Consider the following 20,594-nt stretch of genomic DNA (forward strand, 5'->3'; position numbering starts at 1 on the left):
GGTCTGCTAACTGTCGAGAGAGACCATACTTACAGAAGAGGGGGGGAAATAACAACAACAACAACAACAGCACCCTACACAGACGCTGCCAGCACAACTTATACTTGCCGTAAACATTTTTAATCAATATAGTGTCACTGGACTAATCCGTTCTTTAATTTCACTATTTTAAAACGCACCAAGGAAATTAACTGGGCATGCTACCTTTTCCTGGTGGCTATTTACTTAATCACAAACCCAAATAAAAAAAAATAGATGCCATGGTTTTAGAGGGCATAAAGCAGGGGTCTTCAAACTTGGCCCTTTTATGACTTGTGGACTTCAACTCCCAGAATTCCTCAGACAGTGTGTCTGGCTAAGGAATTCTGGGAGTTGAAGTCCACAAGTTATAAAAGGGCCAAGTTTGAAGAGCCCTGGCATAAAGGATAAGCAACAGAATCAAGATAGAAGAACCGTAAAACTGAGGAGAGATAAATGTAACCAGACTAAACACAAAGGACAGTCCTTACCCCACCCCCACCCCACTTTCAGTGCCATCCGATGATTAACTTAATTTCATAGTAAACACAGTGAAAATGAAGCACATTGCTTAACGGAGCAAAGTAGGACAAGCTGGAGTTCTAGTTAAAATCCCCTGCAATATGCAGACAGACCGAAGGTGCACTTTCTCCCGCCCACCTCTCCGTGTTGAAAGGGGTTTTGCTTACCACGTCAACACTTTCCTTGCCAGTAACAAGTTTGTCTTGCCACTCACATGGCCGGTTCTCTTTTCTTTACTTGCACTTTTGCCTTTCAAAGCGAAACCTTCCGGGCTCTTTCGGCGGTTTGCAATTCACACTTCAGACCCTTCGCGACCCCTTCGTCGCCAGCCTCTCTCTTCGTCCTTCGGGAGCCAATTGTGTATTCACGGAAGCTCGCTTTATTATGCTCCAGCAGCAAGTATAAACTGGCTTGTTGGCATGCTTGAGGTGTCTGAATGAATTTTCCCTCCCAGATTGCTATGTCATTTATTTGTAATGTGCTCGCAGGCAGGGAAGAACAAGTTGAAAGGTCCAAGTGCCTGCAATATTATTATTATTATTATTATTATTATTATTATTATTATTATTATTATTATTATTATTATTATTAGCGGGGGAAACTGATGGACAGATAGGAAAACCCGGCTAGGTTTTTTTTTTACACCTGCAGATCTGTGGTTTCAGCTGAGAGAAAAGTCCTCAGAACATTTTACAGCTGCCCGTTTATTCCTAAGCTTCTCAGACAGAAAATCAAAAGCTTAAGTTTCCTTTTCATCCCTAAGATTTCCTTCATGTAAGATCTGTTTAAAGGCAGCAGCCCTGGTACTCCTAGAAGATGGAGGCACCCTGCCCCAGAACAGGGTTCAGGATAGGTAGTCCTCGGCTTACAACCATTTGTTTAGCGACTGTTCGAAGTTACAACGGCACTGAAAAAATGCGATTTACAATCATTTTTCACACTTAAAAGAGTTGCAGCCTCCCCGGACGCCTGGCAACAGACTCATATTTATGACGGTTGCAGTGTCCCAGGGTCACGTGATCCTCTTTTATGACTTTCTGACAAGCAAAGTCAATGGGGAAGCTAGATTCACTTAACAAATGTGTTAGTAACTTCACCACTGCAGTGATTCACTTACCAACTGTGGCAAGAAAAGTCATAAAATGGGGCAAAACTCACTGAGCAACTGCCTTGCTTAGCACCCGAAATTTTGGGGTCGACTGTGGTCATAGGTCAAAGACTACCTGTACTTCCTTAAGTCAGTAAAATACATTCATCTCATGATGACCTCAAGAAATATGTTTCCAGCTCCCCAACCCTGAATTACTACACTGAGTTACTAACATCCAACAGACAAAAGTGCATGGCAAAAGATGGAGTAAGAAATGATTATGGACTTCGCCAAAGGCTTTAAGTAAAAAAAAAAAAAGGTAGTCAGGGGAAATGAGCTCCTACTTTCCAGGCACAGGTTCAGCTTTCACTCTGGCTTCTCTACAAGAAAGTAGCAGATATTTATTTATTTTATTTTATTTTATTTATTTTATTGGATTTGTATACCGCCCTATTCCCGTAGGACTCAGGGCAGTTTACAGGGCAGTTAAAACCATGAATACAAAAAATTAAAAACAAATAAAACAATTAAATTAAATTCAAGCCCCAAGAGTAAATCTAAAACCCAGTTAAATTAACAACCCCACAGTCTGGACCAAACAGCTCGAAAAGCCAAGTTTTCAGGTCCCGGCGAAATGAGCGAAGGTCGGCGGCAGTCCTAAGTTCTGTGGATAGTTGGTTCCATAGGGCAGGCGCACCCACAGAGAACGCCCTTCCCCTGGGAATAACCCGCCGGCATTCATTAACCGGCGGTACCCTGAGAAGGCCGTCCCTGTGGGGGCGCACAGGACGATGGGAAGATGATGCCGGCAGCAGGTGTTCCCTTAGATAGTCCGGACCCAAGCCGTTTAGGGCTTTATAGGTCATTACCAGCACCTTGAATCTCACCCGGAGGGCAACCGGAAGCCAATGTAGCTCACGAAGAAGAGGTGTTACAGGCAAAGGGAAAAGATCTCTGGAGAACTGGTCTCAGAGGAGACCATTTTGAGTTAGATGGACAGGATGGATGGATTGGTATGGAGGGTTTCTGGAGTCAAGGCTACTAAAAAGCTACTGAAATGTTCCTCTCAGAGTAAGAGAGTTGGAAGGGACCCTGGAGGTCTTCTAGTCCACGGCTTTTCAACCTTTTCACCCATTGTACAACTTTTAGGGTATGGCAACATCTGAGTACCACCAGTCACCTAGTAAGGTGTCAAAAACTTGTTGACAAAAAAAGGGAAAAAAGTTATGAAGTACAGGTAGTCCTCGACTCACAACTGTTGAGGATTGGCAGCGGGGATTGGGTGGGGGTGTTTAGTTTTTATTCCCACCTGCTGGGTGGTTGCAGCAGGTTTTGGTCACTTCACATGACCCTGGGACACTGTGACCATCATAAATATGAATCAGTTGCCAAGCATCTGAATGTAAATCATAAGACCCTGGAGATGCTGCAACATTCCAGCTGATCGGCACTTCTTCTGGGCTCAGCAGAAGCGCCAGGATCAGCGTCGAGCTCCAGCTGGAGCCTGACGCTGATCCTGGCACTTCCGCTGAGCCCTGACAGCCCTGCAGCTCCAGCCGTCTCTTGCTCAGGCTTGTGCGGTGCTGCCACTGATTCAGCTCATTCCCCTCCCCCGCTACCACTTTTCTAGGATCGTCACGTACCACCTGCCAGGTGCCAATGTACCACAGGTGGTACCCGTACCACTGGTTGAAAAGCCCTGTTCTAGTCCAACCCCCTGCTCAGGCAGGAAACCCTGTACCTTTTCAGACAAATGGTTGTCCAATCTCATCTTAAAAACATCCAGAGATGGAGCACCCACAACTTCTGAAACTTGTTTTACACAGGTATCACAATGACATTCCACCAACAATTCAGTGAGACGTTCCTGAGAACAGTTTCTCTGCTGACCAGGGCTGGATGTTTGAAAGAATGCAGGCTGCAGCAACCTCCCCCACTTCTATTAAAGCAAAAACCTTGGCATGATTTGCCTAGTGTTCTCCTTTCTGCCTAACTCATTGCAGCTTCCCTAATTACCTCTTCCATTCATTTCGAATGAATGTAGCAGGAAATCTACCTTCCTCTGGGTTTAGTCTTCCTACTTTCGGAGAACATTACAGATTATTACAGTGATGTGATGGGTCAAGTGAGAGCTATCAGGGATCCCGTTTCCAATGCCAGAAGCCAGGAAACAGGTGCCAGTTTCCTACTCCCCAGGTTGATAGCAAAACAGAAACTACGACTGCTGTTCCTGAGTCAATCAATACCTAGGACGTTTTTTCAGCAGATCAAAGAAACTAAAGACTCTCAGGCTTCAAGGCCTGTGCCACCCATCAATTACTTTAATAGCAAACTGAGGTCAGGAGAGCCAAAATAAGCATAACCCAAATGGCGGTATTGAAGAAACAATAACAATTCAGTGGAATGCTAAGGCTCAGGGAAGTACAAAGCTTTTTTTTTTAAAAGACCTTTATGGGATAATGATGCCTTTGCTCCCAAATTAATCAGAAACCTATGAAGATTTAAAATGCCCAGTACATTGCAGTAGAATAGTGAATGTTTATCTTGGAATACACAGTATTTTCTTGAAGAAGGCATAGTGTATTTTCAAAATAAAAATAAGAATGTGAAGATCTGTCATCATCTTCATGTCCTTCCAGCCACATAAACTATCCTCATATTTTTTTTCAAAGCATAAAATAAGGCTGCTCGGATAACCAATATCAGCACTAATGCAGAGTCCAGAAAACAGCTGATTTCCTTAGATTTGCTTTTGTTGGGTGACCTCTGCCAAAGACTACAACTATTGATTCACAACTATTTCTTTAGTAACAATTCAAAGTTATAATGCCACTGAAAAAGTGACCTACAGCAGCTTGTCATGCTTACAACTGTCACAGCATCCATACGGTCATGTGATAAAATTTCAAACACTTGTCATAAATAGATGCTAGTTGCCAATTGCAGTGTCCTGGGATCATGTGATAAACATTTGCAACCTTCCCAGCCAGCTTCCAACAAGCAAAGTCAATGGGGGAAGCTATGTTCGCTTAACAATCTCATGATTCACATAACAACTGCAGTGATTCACTTAACATCCATGGTAAAAAAGGGTCATAAAAGGATGACCTACTTAACAGTCACCATACATAGCAACATAAATCTGGGTCCCAACTGTTGTTGTTAAGTTGAGGACTTCCTGTACTTCGTAATCATGGATTTCTACCAGACGTTCTATCCTGGCTGTATCACATTATAGAACTGGATGCTAAATAATCAAAACTGGCCACCATCATCTCAGATTGATCTGACACAGGCAAATTAAGCATCTTCTACAAAGTGGAATTTGAAAGCCAGCATTGAGCATTTATCTTCCAAAGTTTGCCCCTCCTGTAAGAATTATTTTCCCACCGGTTTTACCTAGTATTATACAATTAGAAAAGCCATTTAGGGCGAGGTCAACATTCTATTCAACCCAACAAACTAAATTAAAGTTTTTTAGACAAATGTCTATTTAGTCTCTGCTAGAAACACATCTAGTGAAGCAGAACTCATCACCTCTCTGTAATTGCCTCCATTATCAAATTGATCTTAATATTAGGATGTTTGCTTAATGTTCAACATGAATTTCCCAACACCAGACAAACGATCAAGCAGAAAATAATACCCAAGCAAGGAACTACCAAGGAGAAAACCACACCCCCAACAACATTAGAAGGGCAAACTTACAAACAGGAAGCAAATAATAATAATAATAATAAACCTTTATTGTCAAAGTACAACATGTGTACATTGAGATTAGCTGAGCCTCCCCCTGTGCTCTCTCCCCCCAACACACAGTGACAACAAACCCTCCATCCCACCACACTATGTGAACCAACTACACCACACACCGGCCTCCCAAGTCAATTCTGCATAAGATTATGTCCCATTTAAAAGCCTAACAGTCCACGGATAAAAGCTATTTTTCAGCCTGTTGGTACGGCTGGCTATATTCCTATATCTCCTACCGGATGGTAGGAGAGTAAAGAGATACCGTCCAGGGTGTGAGTCATCCCTGAGAATCTTCCTCACTTTTCCAAGGCAACGAGCCCTGGCGATGTCATCCAGTGGTGTCAGGGAACAGCCCACAATGTCTTGTGCTGTGCTCACTACCCTCTGTAATACTTTCCTATCTGTGGCTGTCAGACCAGCATACCAAACCACAATACCATACGAGAGGACGCTCTCTATAGTAGACCGGTAAAAGAGGGTCATTAGCCGTTGTTCTACCCTGTTCTTCCGCAAGACCCTAAGAAAGTGAAGCCTCTGTTGGGCCTTTCTAGCCACCTGGGTTGTGTTAACTTTCCAGGTCAGATCTTCACAGAGGTAGACTCCCAGAAATTTAAAGGAGGAAACTCTCTCTACACAGTCCTCCCCGATGTAAAGTGGGGCAGGTTCCTCCTTTTTTCTCCGGAAGTCTAACACTATCTCTTTCGTCTTGCCGATGTTTAGGTGCAAGTTGTTGTTACTACACCATATGGATAGTTTTTGTACCTCCGCCCTATATGCTGTCTCATCCCCACCTGTAATAAGACCCACCACAGTTGTATCATCTGCGAACTTGATTATCGCAGTGGATGGGTTAGATGATACACAATCATAAGTGTATAAAGAGTACAGGTAGGGGATAAGCACACAGCCCTAAATCCTACACTTACCAGCAGTTACGATGCTACAACCAAACAACCAAGCTTAGAAAGCACGAAGGATTTGCTTCCTATAAGATATGATATTTTTTTCTTATTGCAGAAAAGTTCTGGGTCCTTTCTAAAAGGTTTACACTTAGCAGTGTAAGAATATCACCCTCCCCTGCTTTTAAGGAATGTTCTTTAAGAAATAAAACAGACTCATATTAGCTGCTTTGGCCAATTAGAGGCAGAACAGTGAAAAACAAAATTCCCTCTACAGCCAAAGTGGTGAAAGAGGAAGTTAAGAATAGTGTTTTTTTTTTAAAAAAAACCTTAATGGTTCGGTTTTGCTATTTCTCCTTTATATGAAAAACAATCTAAAATCTACACTGCAGATTTTGCCTATTTCATCATGATATGTATATTTTGGGGAAAGTTTAAAACTTTGGAGATTGTTAACTATGCATGTTTTTTCTGCTATCTTGGAAACAGCCATTTTAAAAACCAAACCAAATCAAACCCTTATGAAGAGAAATATTTACAACCTATTTCTAATTCAGCCTTCCTCAGTTTTACAGATTGTGGACTTCAGTGCCCAGAAATCTCAGCATGGCCAAAGCCATTTATTTCATACAATTTTATATCCCTACGGAGCACAATACAAAATATGAACATCCAACACAGTTATTATTATTCCACTGTTTGATTCACGATAGTATCAAGAGATACTTTACACTGGCATCCTTATGATATTTCCTTTCAGAATCCTTTGGAAACCATCCTTCATTTGTGCCCCAACACTTTCATGGTTCTCTCTTTTGAACTATTTTTTGCAAGTGTTTTAAAACTAAAATCCTGTTTATCAGTGAGCAAATATTTAATGACAGGGAATCCAAGAATATCTTAGCTACCCTTCTATTTCAGGGCATCGTGTGCTATTATGAACCTGCCGCTCTCACACACTTTTGGTAGATTGAAATGCATAAGCTTGTCTGCCACTTTCCCCCAAAAGAAAAATTAAGAAAACAGCAAAACAAAGCAAAGCAAAACCCAACCCAACCCAGCAAATGTTTTGTTTGCTCTGAAAGAGAATTGATAATGCAGAAGTTGGCAAGTGTAATGTGGTCATGGTGAATAAAATGAGGTGGTTTGGGGCTGGTTCAAGAATTACAACAGGTAGGTACAAAACACAGGATTAGAAGTAGCACCCTCTTTCAGGAATGTATTTTGTGCAGTTTCAGTCAGAAGAATGAAAGTGGTTTAGAAAAGTTATGTAAACAATATCAACGAAATAAATAGAAGTCCCACTAATATACAGTCCAGAAACACTAGGAGTAATAACACCAACAATCATAATAACCATCAACTCACAGTCTAGGTCCATTCTCTATTGACCCATTAATTCTCACGCCCATTTTAAGATATTAACAGTGGGATGCAGATCTTATTTCTCAGGATAAGTGATTCCACAGGAGGAATCTATAACAGGTATTATCAAATAATAAGATTTAATAACTTTACAGGATCAGCTCTGCCTTATCTTGACAGCTTTGTTCAGACTTTTTGCTTTCTGGGTATTAATGTCTTCCTGACTTCTTAGATAAAACTAGACACAGAGAACTTAGTGGCCAAGATTGCCTACTTTTACACGTGTGTGTGTGTGTGTGTGTGTGTGTGTGTGTGTGTGTGTGTGTAATAATAGATCTGTTGAGATTCTGGTCACAAATCTGGGAACAAAAGTTTACATTTTCTTTGTATGCCAGTCTCTCCAATTTGTATTTGTATTCACAATCCCAGCCAAGTTATTTGCTTTAGCAGGGAAATACTGCCATTATTTTCTGCCAGCTCCACAGAAATGCAGCTTTTGTGCTAGTTTCTAGAACTTTCCATCCACACATTGTCTTGGTCATTGCACTTGCACTCTCAGGAATTCCTCTATAGCTTTGAACTTGGATATTTGACAGAGTCCCTGCTCCATTATGTGCTTGCCCATCAATAAGATCTAATGTTAAATCACCTCTCGAAGGTGCTACATATGCCAACAAATTTTACCTAGTGACTCGAGAGAATATTTATGATGTAAACAAGCATCATATGGAGTTCCTTCCCACCTCAAATGGTTCAAGTTTAAGCAATTAGATTATAAGATTATCTGCCCACCCAGGCTTTGAGTAATGACTGCATTTCCATCTGGATTCCATGGTTGTCCTGTGTTAGATGAGAGGAAGATGAATCCCACCTTCATTTTATTTATCTCCATGACGGATTCCAGTACTGATTGCAGAATTTCATGTTTTTAAAAGAGCTCCAACCTCATAAGAAGCAAAAAAGGCCCCTTCACGGCTCTGTCCTCTTCAAAACAAATTTCACAGTACGGTAGACAAAATTATTCTTCCAGAAGATGTAAATAAAGCATGTTGTAATCAGTGTAGTGATAGCATTGTTTATTTATGCATCACATGACACTCTATGGGAATTGTTTCAGGCAAGGAAGGATTGCATCATATGAGGCCTGATAAAGTACCTGTAATCAGTAAGTAACACCTTCCCACACAACGCAGGGGAAGTCCAATTTGCTGTAGCAGAGTGTTTCCCAAACTTTAAGATGCATGAACGTCAACTCCCAGAGTTCCCCAGCCAAGTTCACTTATCATAAAGAAATATTGCTCTAGCAAATACTCTGTCTCTGCACTGTATTGTTGTTGTTCAGTCACTAAGTCTGCCAGATTCTTCATGACCCCATGGGCCATAGCACACTAGGCTCCTTTGTCCTCCCATCTCCTGGAGTTTGCCCAAATTCATGTTCATTGCATCAATGACACTATCTAACCATCTCACCCTCTGCCATTCCCTTCTCCTTTTGCTTTCCATCTTTCCCAACATCAGGGACTTTTTCAAGAATTCCTCTCTTCCCATTTGGTGGCCAAAGTATTTGAGCTTCAGCTTCGGTATCTGTCCTTCCAAAGAACAGTCAGGTTTAATTTTCTTTAGGGTTGACTGTTTGATCTCCTTGCAGTCCAAGGGACTCTCAAGAGTTTTCACTAACACCACAATTCAAAAGCCTTCAGTTCTTTGGTGTTCAGCCTTCCTTATGATCCAGCTCTTACAGCCATACATTACTACTGGAATTTCTGACTATGTATAGAAGCTAAAGAAAAAGGAATAAACATTTTGGCAGGTGCGGCAGCAAAGATGTTGTTTTGCCGAAGGTTGAGAGAGATCAAGGGCCACAATAGGGTCTATTTTGGTTTATTGTTTGGAGGGATTTTGAAACAACTCTTTGCTATTTAACTTTGTTACACCCATTCTAGTACATATAGTAGTGGACAAAACTGTGGAAACCTTTTGGGAAAAGTGTACAGTAGAAATGCCACATTTGGTTAAGTTTCCACCAATTTTTCGTCTAATTTCTTTATAACTGTAGTCTTGTTCACTTAATAATACTATTTTACATTGCTTTCTTTGCACCATTGCTTTAATTTTATTACATTTTACAAGCTCACTAACTGAAAGAACACAAAAAAACCCCAACCAACTTGATAACGATCACATAACACACTGACAAATGTCCTCCTCTCAGCTTCAATACATGACATAAATAACTGAATCCTACTGTGATCTGATCGGCTCATTGCCAAAACAAGATGACACCTGATTGGCTCTCTAAAACACTCATGCTGATTGGCTACAATCAGATGGAGGAAAGCTACCTGACATCAACCTAAGCAAGTTGTGCTTCCTTTTTCTGGTTATTTGGCTATAACTTTTCATAGAATAAAGTACAGATAATTGAACAAACTACGGTACGTTGCATTAAATTATCTTTCCATTGATATATAATTCTATGGTACTACTCAAAAAAAAGTGGTGTTATTAGCCATCAAACCTCAAAAATACACTTTTCCCAAAAGGTTTCCACAATTTTCGCCACTACTGTAGGTTACATTTTCAGGTGTTTCAGGTCTCAACATTGTAAGAAATTATACTGTCAGTTGTCAGCAGTTCTGGTCAGGTGGGCTGCAGGGAACACAAGCTAAGTGTTCAGAACACTGCAAGTTATCTATCCCTAACAAATAATAATAATAATAATAATAATAATAATAATAATAATAATAATAATAATAATAATATAATAATAATAATAATAATAATAATAATAATAATAAGAAGAAGAAGAAGAAGAAGAAGAAGAAGAAGAAGAAGAAGTTGGAAGGGACCTTGGAGGTCATCTAGTGCAAACCCCTGCTCAGGCAGGAAACCCTATACCATTTCAGACAAATGGCTGTCCAGTCTCTTCTTAAAAACCTCCAGTGTTGGAGCATTCACCACCTCTGGAGACAGGTTGTTCCACTGGTTAGTTGTTCTGTCAGGAAATTTCTCCTCAGTTCTAGGCTGCTTCTCTCCTTGATTAGTTTCCATCCATTGTTTCTTGTCCTGCCTTCAGGTGCTTTGGAGAATATCGTGACTCCCTCTTCTTTGTGGCAGCCCCTGAGATATTGGAACACTGCTATCATGTCACCCCTCACCCTTCTCTTCGTTAAACTACACATACCCAATTCCAGCAACTGTTCCCTATATGTTTTAGCCTAACTTTAGGGTTATGGTTCCCTATATGTTTTAGCCTAACTTTAGGGTTATGGTAAAAATAAAGCAAAACTCATACCCAGAGCAAACTTGAAATGTCCATCAGAAGTATACTGTAATTAGGCTTTAAAAAAAAATCTCTTTGGACATAATTGGAGCTTTGCTGGAACAGTCAAAATCACCATCTGCTTCAGGCTTTTGTTTCATTCACAATGGCACTAGAAAGCACACAAAAACAAAGTTTGAAAGCAATAGCGCCACCCTGTGGCTTGCAGCCAACTCAGACACACAGCCTCCTTCCTAACACCGGTATTTCTCAATCTCAGCCATGTTAAAATGGCCGAGCTTCAATTTCCAGAATTGCCCCAGTCAACACCAATTTTGCTAATAGCCTCCTTTAATAACTCTGAATGAGCAAACTGTGAGAGGAAGAGAAAACAACCCCCACGCTTTGTGACCTTTACAGATAAATTCTTTTCCTTGCTATAAACTATCTTCTGAAAATCTGCTACAGAAACATTCCGTTGCAATGCAAATATTTGCAATAAAACCGTAACACAAAATCCCTTGACTGCTGTGAGTGCTAAGATTCCATCAAGTTGTTTTGACCATCTCCTCCCTTTGTTTTTTTTCTCTAAAACACGCATCTACTTCTGCATAATTCATACTTTTTCAAACCATTAATTGGCTAAATGTCAAAACATGTTTGACTATACAACCATGTAAATGCCGTGATTTATGTACAGTACTTGTCTCAGATAAGGATGGTATTTGTATGATGTCACCATGTACCTGTTATCATTTTGACATTATTGTGATATACTGCAGATGCCGATCTGTCATCACTACACACAACTTTGAAACTTGCAAACAAGGTCATACTAGCAATCTGAGTTCATATAAAGATTAAAGTGCATCTTCTTAGGCATTAAAACTTGGCTGAAATAAGGAACTAATAAGCAGGCATATACATAGAATGAAGGCTACTGCTAAGCTTGTAAGCCGCCCTGAGTCTTCGGAGAAGGGCGGGATATAAATGGAATTAAAATAAATAAAATAAATAAAAATAAATCTTCTTAGGCATTAAAACCTGGCTGAAATAAGGAACTGTTTGGTGCTTATTGTACTGAACAGCCAGTTGGCACTGACAATTATAGTTATAGGTAGGTCTCGATTAGTTAATGAATGTCACGTAATGGTTTGCATTATTTGAGTATCTACTATTCAAAGTGATACTGTTATGGAAATTAGTTCCAGCCCAATGGAAATAGGCAGTGAAAAATTTTAAACCATAATTTTTATGTGTTTGTTAATAAAACATTACAGTAAATGATAAAAAGGATATATTTATAATATAGGTTTATGGTTAATTTTCTAGAGAGTAGTTACAGAAAGCAAAATAAAAACAAAAAATTCAACCACAGATTCACTTATCTAGACATGTAGACGGTCCCATTTCAGCCTTGCTGTGACCACATTCACGTTGTTCAATTAGATCAAATTTTTGCTCCCATGTAATAATGAGCCTCCTCTTTTTAAAACGTGTACTGTTTCCTCTAATTGAATTTTCTTTCTCTCCATTTTACAAACATGAAGATTAGTACCTTAAAAACCCAACTGCATATACACTAGCCTTATTTGCATACTCACTAGCTTCGCATTCACTGAATTTTGGCTCATGTTAAAAGCACCTGGTATCAATTTATAATTCACACTATATCAAATACTGCACTATTTGAACTTGCCCTAATTGTGACTTACCTGTACTTCAATCTCCTTGCCAATCTAAATTTTCTAGACAGTTTCCAAAACCGAGGGAGAGCCTTTTCTCAAGGATGGCTTTAACATGTACCCTCAGGAGGTTCCTCACCCCCTTCGCTTACTAGGGTCTGTTCTGAATCAGAAGCTAAAGAGGGAAGTCGGATGGAATGTTGGCCAGATGAACTAGGTGACCATGAATATAAGCAACCATGAACCTAAGCAACTTCAGAATGATTCAAGTAATGGGGCACTGTGATGATAGCTACGGAGACAAAACAGAAAGAATCTGCTCTGTAGTACCAAAGAGGGCAGCCATACATCGTCAAACCACAGCAGTGACTGGCACGATAGAAGCCCAGTCTTAGCTTTTAAACTTCCACCACCTCTCCAACTCCAGACTTGTGTTTCTGTTGCTCCTGTTCCTTGCCCTTCATTTGGATCAGCTCATGGAATTCTCAGAGCTTAGAAGTTTGAGAGTTCTCTCAGGAAGGTTATGACACAACAGTTAAGGTTTTCAAACTGTATTTGCCTAGTGTTCTTTCTGCATCAACTGCCACAGGACAAAATGGCTATTTGTTTAAAGATAAAGGCAGAATTTCAGGAACATGGAAGAAGACATTTCCGTGCCTGAATTGAGGCATGCAATGTATCTTCTCCCCAACAACTCTGGTAGGGCCCAAGAAATTGTGGGATTGCCCAAGAAGCAACCAGGTTTGCCTTGGGATTCAGGTTTTCACTGAGGAAAAAATAACTACCCTAATTTAGACACTGTGTTTAGTTCTAATTTATTTTGTTTATGCTTAAAGCATCATTCACTTATTCTTATTTCTCTGAATAAGTACAGCATTCTGTATAATTTTAGATTGGTTTCCAGCATATTTGTGCTATTATTATTATTTTAAGTAAAATTGAATTTGGAAGCAAAACTCTTCCCCAGCTTATTAATCATAGTGAATCAATGCCATCTTTCACTGTGTTAAGTGAATCACATAGCCATTAAGCAATTCTGGCTTCCCCCATTGACTTTGCTTGTTGGAAGCTAATTGGTAAGATTGCAAATGGTGATCAAAAAACCCCAGGATGCTGCAACCTTACATGTCAGTTTCCAAGAACCCAAATTTTGATCATGTGATGCAATGATTGTAAGGAGCACCAGTTGTAACTTTTTCATTGCTGTTGTAATTTTGGTCGGTTGTTAAATGGTTGTAAGTCAAGGACTACCTGTACTGAGCAATGAGGTTAAAAGATGCCGTTCAACAGTACCTGCAAGTGCATAGATTCTCTGCCCAAAAGGCAGAGAGATCCCATTTTTTTCTTTCATGCAAAATAGCAATTTCATATTTGAGGACTTAATAAAAGAAACACAGGTTTGTATTATAAGTCATAGATTAATGAAACCACAAGTTACAAAAAAGCATGGCTTCAAGAATTATGGACTAATCTGAGGGTTTTTAAAAAAATATTTCCTTGTACTTGTTGTTGTTGTTGTTGTTAGTTGCAAAGTCGTGTCTAACTCATTGCAACCCTGTAGACAATGTTCCTCCAGGCCTTCCTGTCCTCTACCATCTTCTGGAGTCCATTTAAGCTCACGCCTACTGCTTCAGTGACTCCATCCAGCCACCTCATTCTCTGTCGTCCCCTTCTTCTATTGCCCTCAATCTTTCCCAGCATTAAGCTCTTCTCCAGTGAGTCCTTCCTTCTCATTAGGTGGCCAAAGTATTTGAGTTTTTTCCTTGTACTATGTTCATCTATTTTATTGTTCCCAGCCTCACGACATCTATGAAAAATTTATATAGATATATTGTTTACAACTATCCATTCTAGCCATTGTCTATCCACTGCAGGATGAAGGCCTCTTCCACGTTTCCAACCAGTAAGGGCCTGAGCTTTCTTTTGCCAATTGGGCCCACAATACTTGCTGATGTCATTGATCCACCTTGTTTTAGTTCTCTTTTGTGGATGCTTTTTACCAAGCGGGATCCATTCTATGACTGCCTTAGTCCACTGGCCATCAGTTCTTCTTGCTATGCTATTGTTTACAACTATGTTTAATATATGCACTCATATAAATTAAAGCTTTAGAAAAAAATCTAATAAAAGATCTATTTGCAAGTTTTGCTGACAACTTGCAATTCAGAAGTGATAATTCCTTCGTGGCTTTTATACAGTCTACCACGTCTCTTAAAACGCCTGACATTACTGAGCAGCTATGCCATAACAGTTTGAGATAAAATGACTCAACTGAGTAGTAAAATACTTAGCTTGCATGCAAAAGACATCTGGATCCAAGAGGTAGCATCTGCAGATTTAGCTGGGAAGACCTGAAAGTCTGCAGATTTACTGCTATTGCTATATACTATAGGTCAGGGATGTCAAACTCAATTTCATTGAGGGCCACATCAGCATTGCAGTTGCCCTCAGGGAGCCGGGTGGGTATGGCCTGGGTGGGCGTGGCCTACTGAGTGGGCGTGGCTAGAGTGCGTATGGCCTAATGGGTGGGCATGGCCAGCTCTACATCGTTTGCATCAAGGTTGCCTATGGGGGCCTGGGCAGGAGTGGGACAGATCTGAGGGTCTCTGGTAGAAGGAGGGTCTCTGGGCCAGGGCCAAGGCAGAGGGGGCTGTTCCCTCACTGTTTCCAGGATGGCTTCGCAGGCCACATGAAACCACTTCGCGGGCTGGATCTGGCCCCTGGGCCTTGTGTTTGACATGTCTGCTATAGGTAATATTGAGCATGATTAATGAGGTAGCTTCCTCTCGTCCTGAGTTAGATATTTGAAAAACTATTGTACAGTCTTCAGTATTTCTGCCTCTTCCAATGGGGTAACTTAGAGTAATGGTGACAGCATAGAAGGGCTAAATAGCCAGGTTGGTTATTACCAGTGCTTTTTTTTGTAAAAGAAAAAGGTGCCGGAACTCACACGACATACAACCCGCCTTGCCTACCCTACAAGGTTCCATCCAAAAAAAGGTGCCGGAACTCCGTTCTGAGCGTTCTATGAGAAAAAAAGCCCTGGTTATTACAGAATTTGCCCATCAAGTGTCCTTCAGATGTGTCAGTGAGAAGTTCAAAAACGTCCTGCTAGCCTGGTCAATGCAATGGAATTCTCTGAGTTGTAGTCCTAGATGTCAGGATAGAGAAAACTGATTGCTTTATGTCCTTAGACTTGTGAAAGTCCTTTTAAATATCTCACCAGAAGTACAATGAAAGTATAGATAATCCTTGACTTACTGAACGGGCACTTAGCGAATGTTTGAAGTTAGAATCGAGCAAAACAAAACAACAACCAGTACTTATAGCCCAGATTCAAACTCCTGATGGCTGCCCCTGCTCAAGAGTTGTGTAAACGCATTTTAGGTGCTCAATCACCAACTCGCCTTTGTGGAGCATCTCATGGGTCACATGGCCATGATTTATGACATTTTTTGCTGAAACCAGCATTTACTTCTGGTTTCCCACAAAAAATGCCCTTTGGGGAGAATGGGTTTGCTTAATGACTGCAGCATTCATTTAGCAACTGCCACAAAAATATGTCGTAAAATTAGCTAAATGATCAGCATGAGTTGCAATTGTAATTCCAGGCTCAATTGCAGCCAGAAGTTGAGGACTTACTCTATTTTCAACATATATATTGCAGGTCCATTGGAAAAAAAAACACCCTCTCTGAATAAAGCCTCTTACAGAACAAATATGAGGAAGCGGACCAAATAACAGAATGGATCTTCAAATGCAATAGCACATTTCTCGCTTACTGTGAAGAGTTCTGCTGCTGCTGCTGCTGCTTGTGGGGATGCTTTAGGTGCTGCTTCTTGGATTTCTTGAAGGACGAGAACAGAGAAGCAAATGGGGTCCTCAGTCCTTCAAGGATGGAAGTGGATCCAGGCTTCTGGGTTGGTGGGACTTCCAAAGCAGAGCCCTTTGTGTTTGCAGAATCTGAAAAAGAAAAACTACAAGTTAATAAAAGAAGTGGCCGTGTATTTTTCAAAACTGTGATATTGTTCTGTTCTGATTTATTTATTCAGTTTCTATAGCTGCCCAATTCAAACAAGTGACATACTGATGTGGTATAGTATGAAGATTTTTTAATAGGATGCCCCTAGTACAAGTAACCAAATAAAAAAAAATTAATGTCCAAAATCTTATAACAACACCTAAAGCTCATATGATTTTGTCCTTATTTTTGGAAATGTATGTATGTATACGTATGTGTATGTATGTATTTCTCTTCCTTTATTATTTTTATAAATAACTCATGGCAACAAACATACCTAATACTTTTTCTTCCTCCTATTTTCTCCACAACAACAATCCTGTAAGGTGGATTGAGCTGAGACAGAATGACTGGCCCAAAGTTACCAAGTTGACTTTCATGCCTGAGGCACGATCAGAATACAGTCTTCTGCTTTCTAGTCTAGTACCTTAACCACTGGAGTGAATTTAATTTAATTTAATTTAATTTATTAATATTTCTATACCGCCCTTCTCCCGAAGGACTCAGGGCGGTGTACAGGGCAAGAATAAAACACAGAGATTTACAAAAGATAAAAGATAATTAAATACATGCCCGATAAAAATACAATTAATACATGGTAAAAACCCCAATAAAAATAGTAAAAAGACCCCACTAATCCCCCCTCAGGCCAGGCCGGCTTGCTCGAACAAGTATGTTTTCAGGTCACGGCGAAAGGAGCGAAGATCGGGCGCCGTCCGGAGCTCAACCGGTAACTGGTTCCATAGCTCCGGGGCGCCCACAGAGAAGGATCTCCCCCTGGGGGCCACCAGTCGACATTCTCTGACCGGTGGCACCCTGAGGAGACCCTCTCTGTGGGAACGCACAGGGCGGAGGGAAGTAGACGCCGGCAGCAGGTGTTCCCTAAGGTACTCCGGACCCCTGCCATGTAGGGCTTTAAACACCATTACTAGCACCTTGAATCTCACCCGGAAGACAACTGGCAACCAATGCAGCTCACGGAGCAGAGGTGTGACATGGGAGTATCGGGAGACTCCCAACACAACTCTCGCGGCTGCATTCTGTACCAGTTGGAGCCTCCGGGTGGTCCTCAAGGGAAGCCCCATGTAGAGAGCGTTACAGTAGTCTAGACGAGAGGTCACAAGCGCGTGAGTGACTGTGCATAAATCATCCCGGCTTAGATAGGGCCGCAACTGGCGCACCAGGCGAACCTGGGCGAAAGCCCCCCTAGTCACAGCCACCATGTGCTCTTCCAAGGTGAGCCGTGAATCTAGGAGGACTCCCAAGTTGCGAGCCCTATCTATGGGGGGTAATAATTCACCCCCCATAGAAAGAGATGGAATATCCAAATAGACCCGGGATGAAGGTATGCAAAGCCACTCGGTCTTGTCGGGGTTGAGTTGAAGTCTGTTCCTCCCCATCCAGACCCGAACCGCCTCCAGGCAACGGGACATCACGTTGAGGGCATCACTGGGGTGGTTTGGGGTAGAAAGAAAAAGCTGGGTGATGATACCCAACTCCAAAGCCACGAATGATCTCACCCAGCAGTTTCATGTAGATGTTGAACAGGAGAGGCGAGAGGACCGACCCCTGAGGAACTCCGCAAACGAGAGACCTCGCGGTCGACCTCTGCCCTCCTGTCAACACCGACTGCGAGCGTCCCTGGAGATAGGAGGAGAACCACTGTAAGACCGTGCCTCCCACTCCCAATCCCCTGAGACGCCGCAGCAGGATACCATGGTCGATCGTATCGAAAGCCGCTGAGAGGTCTAATAGGACTAGAACAGAGGAATGACCCCTGTCCCGAGCCCTCCAGAGATCATTCACCAGCGCGACCAATGCCGTCTCGGTGCTGTGCCCGGGCCTGAAACCCGATTGGTACGGGTCTAGATAATCCGCTTCATCCAGGACCAAAGGGAGCTGGTGCGCCACCACACTCTCAACAACCTTCGCAAGAAAGCGAAGGTTGGAGACCGGACGAAAGTTGTTCAATACAGCTGGGTCCAAGGCAGGCTTCTTGAGGAGAGGCCTCACCACCGCCTCTTTCAAGACGGCAGGGAAGCTACCCTCACTCAAAGAAGCTGATATAACTGCTTGGAACCAGCTGCGTGTCCTCTCCCGGGCTGCATAAACCTGCCAGGAAGTGCGCGGATCCAATAAACATGTGGTGGAGCTCAGTCTCCCCATAATCCTGTCCACTTCCTCCGGAGTCACAGAATCAAACTCCTCCCAGGTGATATCAACAAGACCGCCCATGTCCTGATCGCCAGACTCTGCCCAGTCAGAGTCCAGACCGGTCCGAATCCGAGGGATTTTGTCCGACAGATAATTATTAAACTCCTCGGCACGACCCTGCAAGGGTTCCTCCCTCACCTCCTGATTAAGGAGGGAGCGAGTCACCCTAAACAGAGCGGCCGGGCGATTATCTGCGGACGCGATAAGGGTAGCGAAGTGATTAGACCTCGCCACCCTTATCGCAGCGAGATAAGACCTAATATAGGTTCTTAGTCGCAATCGGTCGGATTCGGATCGGCTGGACCTCCAACCGCTCTCTAGGCCCCGTCTCCGACGCTTCATCTCCCGGAGCTCCACGGAGAACCATGGAGCTCGACGGGATCTGCATCGGGTCAGGGGCCGCAAGGGTACAACTCGGTCAAGAGCCTCAGTGGCTGCCCTTTCCCAGGCTTCCACTAAGGCATCTGCTGAGCTGTGAGTGGGGGAGGCAGGTGGGGACGCCAGCGCTGCCTGGAACCTCTCGGGATCCATTAAGCGTCTGGGGCGGTACCATCTAACTGGTTCCACACACCCACGGCGGGGGGTAGCAAAACGGAAGACCAGCCGCAGGAGATGATGATCGGTCCATGACAGGGGCGTAATAATTGGAGAGCCCCCACCAAGATCATCTAACCACCGACCAGATAAGAAAACTAGGTCAAGGATGTGGCCTCCCTCATGAGTCGGTCCTGAAATTACTTGCGTCAGGTCCATGGCCGTCATGGAAGCCATGAACTCCCGAGCCAACTCAGATGATCCTCCCAGAGATGGTAGATTGAAGTCCCCCAAAACTATAAGTTTCGGGAACTCAATCACCAACCCAGAGAGGACATCGAGGAGCTCAGGCAGGGCTGCTGCTGCATGACTAAGCGAAAGGTACACCAGCAGCAAGCCCAACTGCGCACCAGGGCCGCATCTCAAAAAGAGAGACTCACATCCGACTATCTGGGGAACGGTGGCCTCCCGCGGACCCAAGGTCTCCCTCATAACAACAGCCACTCCCCCACCCCTACCCTGAGCCCGAGGCCGGTGTAGCACCCGGAAACCTGGTGGGCAAATATCAGCCAGAGGAATACCGCCCTCTGGACTCAATCAAGTCTCCGTGATGCAGGCCAGGTCCGCCTGCTCACACTCGACCAAATCACGGACGAGAGGAGCTTTATTAACGACAGACCTGGCATTCAAGTACACCAGCCGGAGCTCAGGAGGCTGCACATCCTCACTCCCGGGACCTCGGGGAAGAACAAGAGGGTCGGAACGCCTCACCGCTTGCAAGTAGCGGAGAGGCCTTCCCTGAGATCGATACGGCCCTCTGTTCCTGCACCTGCTGCCATTCCCTAACGTCGTGGGAATGGGCACTCCCACGACTTGCCCTGGAGCCCCGGGAGCAACCGACCCCTGCTCCTCCCCTCCGCGATCAATCCCGGCCCTGGCCTGAACAACCGTTGCTGGACTGCCCCCCGTATCCGAACAACCAAAAGAAATTCCCACCCCCCTCCCTAACCTCCTAAAAATTTAACCAGAAAACTAATCAGGGGCCTCTTGTTTGGTTTATATCGGCGGCCCCTACCCGTGCCCAACCATCTCTCAGGGTCCCAGCAATCGGGCCCTTCATCAAGAGGAGGTGTAAAGAATAAGGCGTGTCGCTCCCAGGATGGGGGGGACCCCCTGAGAGCATATAAGACCGTGCTAGAATAAGTCAGACGCATGATCTTAAACAGGTCCG

The 20,594-nt window shown here is 43.0% G+C and overlaps 1 protein-coding gene across 1 annotated transcript in view; it reads right to left on the reverse strand.

Moving 5' to 3' along the window:
- The window catches only part of EXPH5 (exophilin 5), a 63,747-nt gene that overhangs the window by 18,823 nt on the left and 24,330 nt on the right, over positions 1 to 20,594 (reverse strand). Inside the window, exon 3 of the mRNA XM_083362640.1 lies at positions 16,377 to 16,557. Within this exon, the coding sequence (XP_083218766.1) occupies positions 16,377 to 16,557 (181 nt within the window). The remainder of the gene's footprint in view (positions 1 to 16,376; positions 16,558 to 20,594) is intronic.

This window comes from Vipera ursinii (assembly GCF_947247035.1).
Source record: "Vipera ursinii genome assembly, chromosome: 4".
NCBI classification, from domain to species: Eukaryota; Metazoa; Chordata; class Lepidosauria; order Squamata; family Viperidae; genus Vipera; species Vipera ursinii.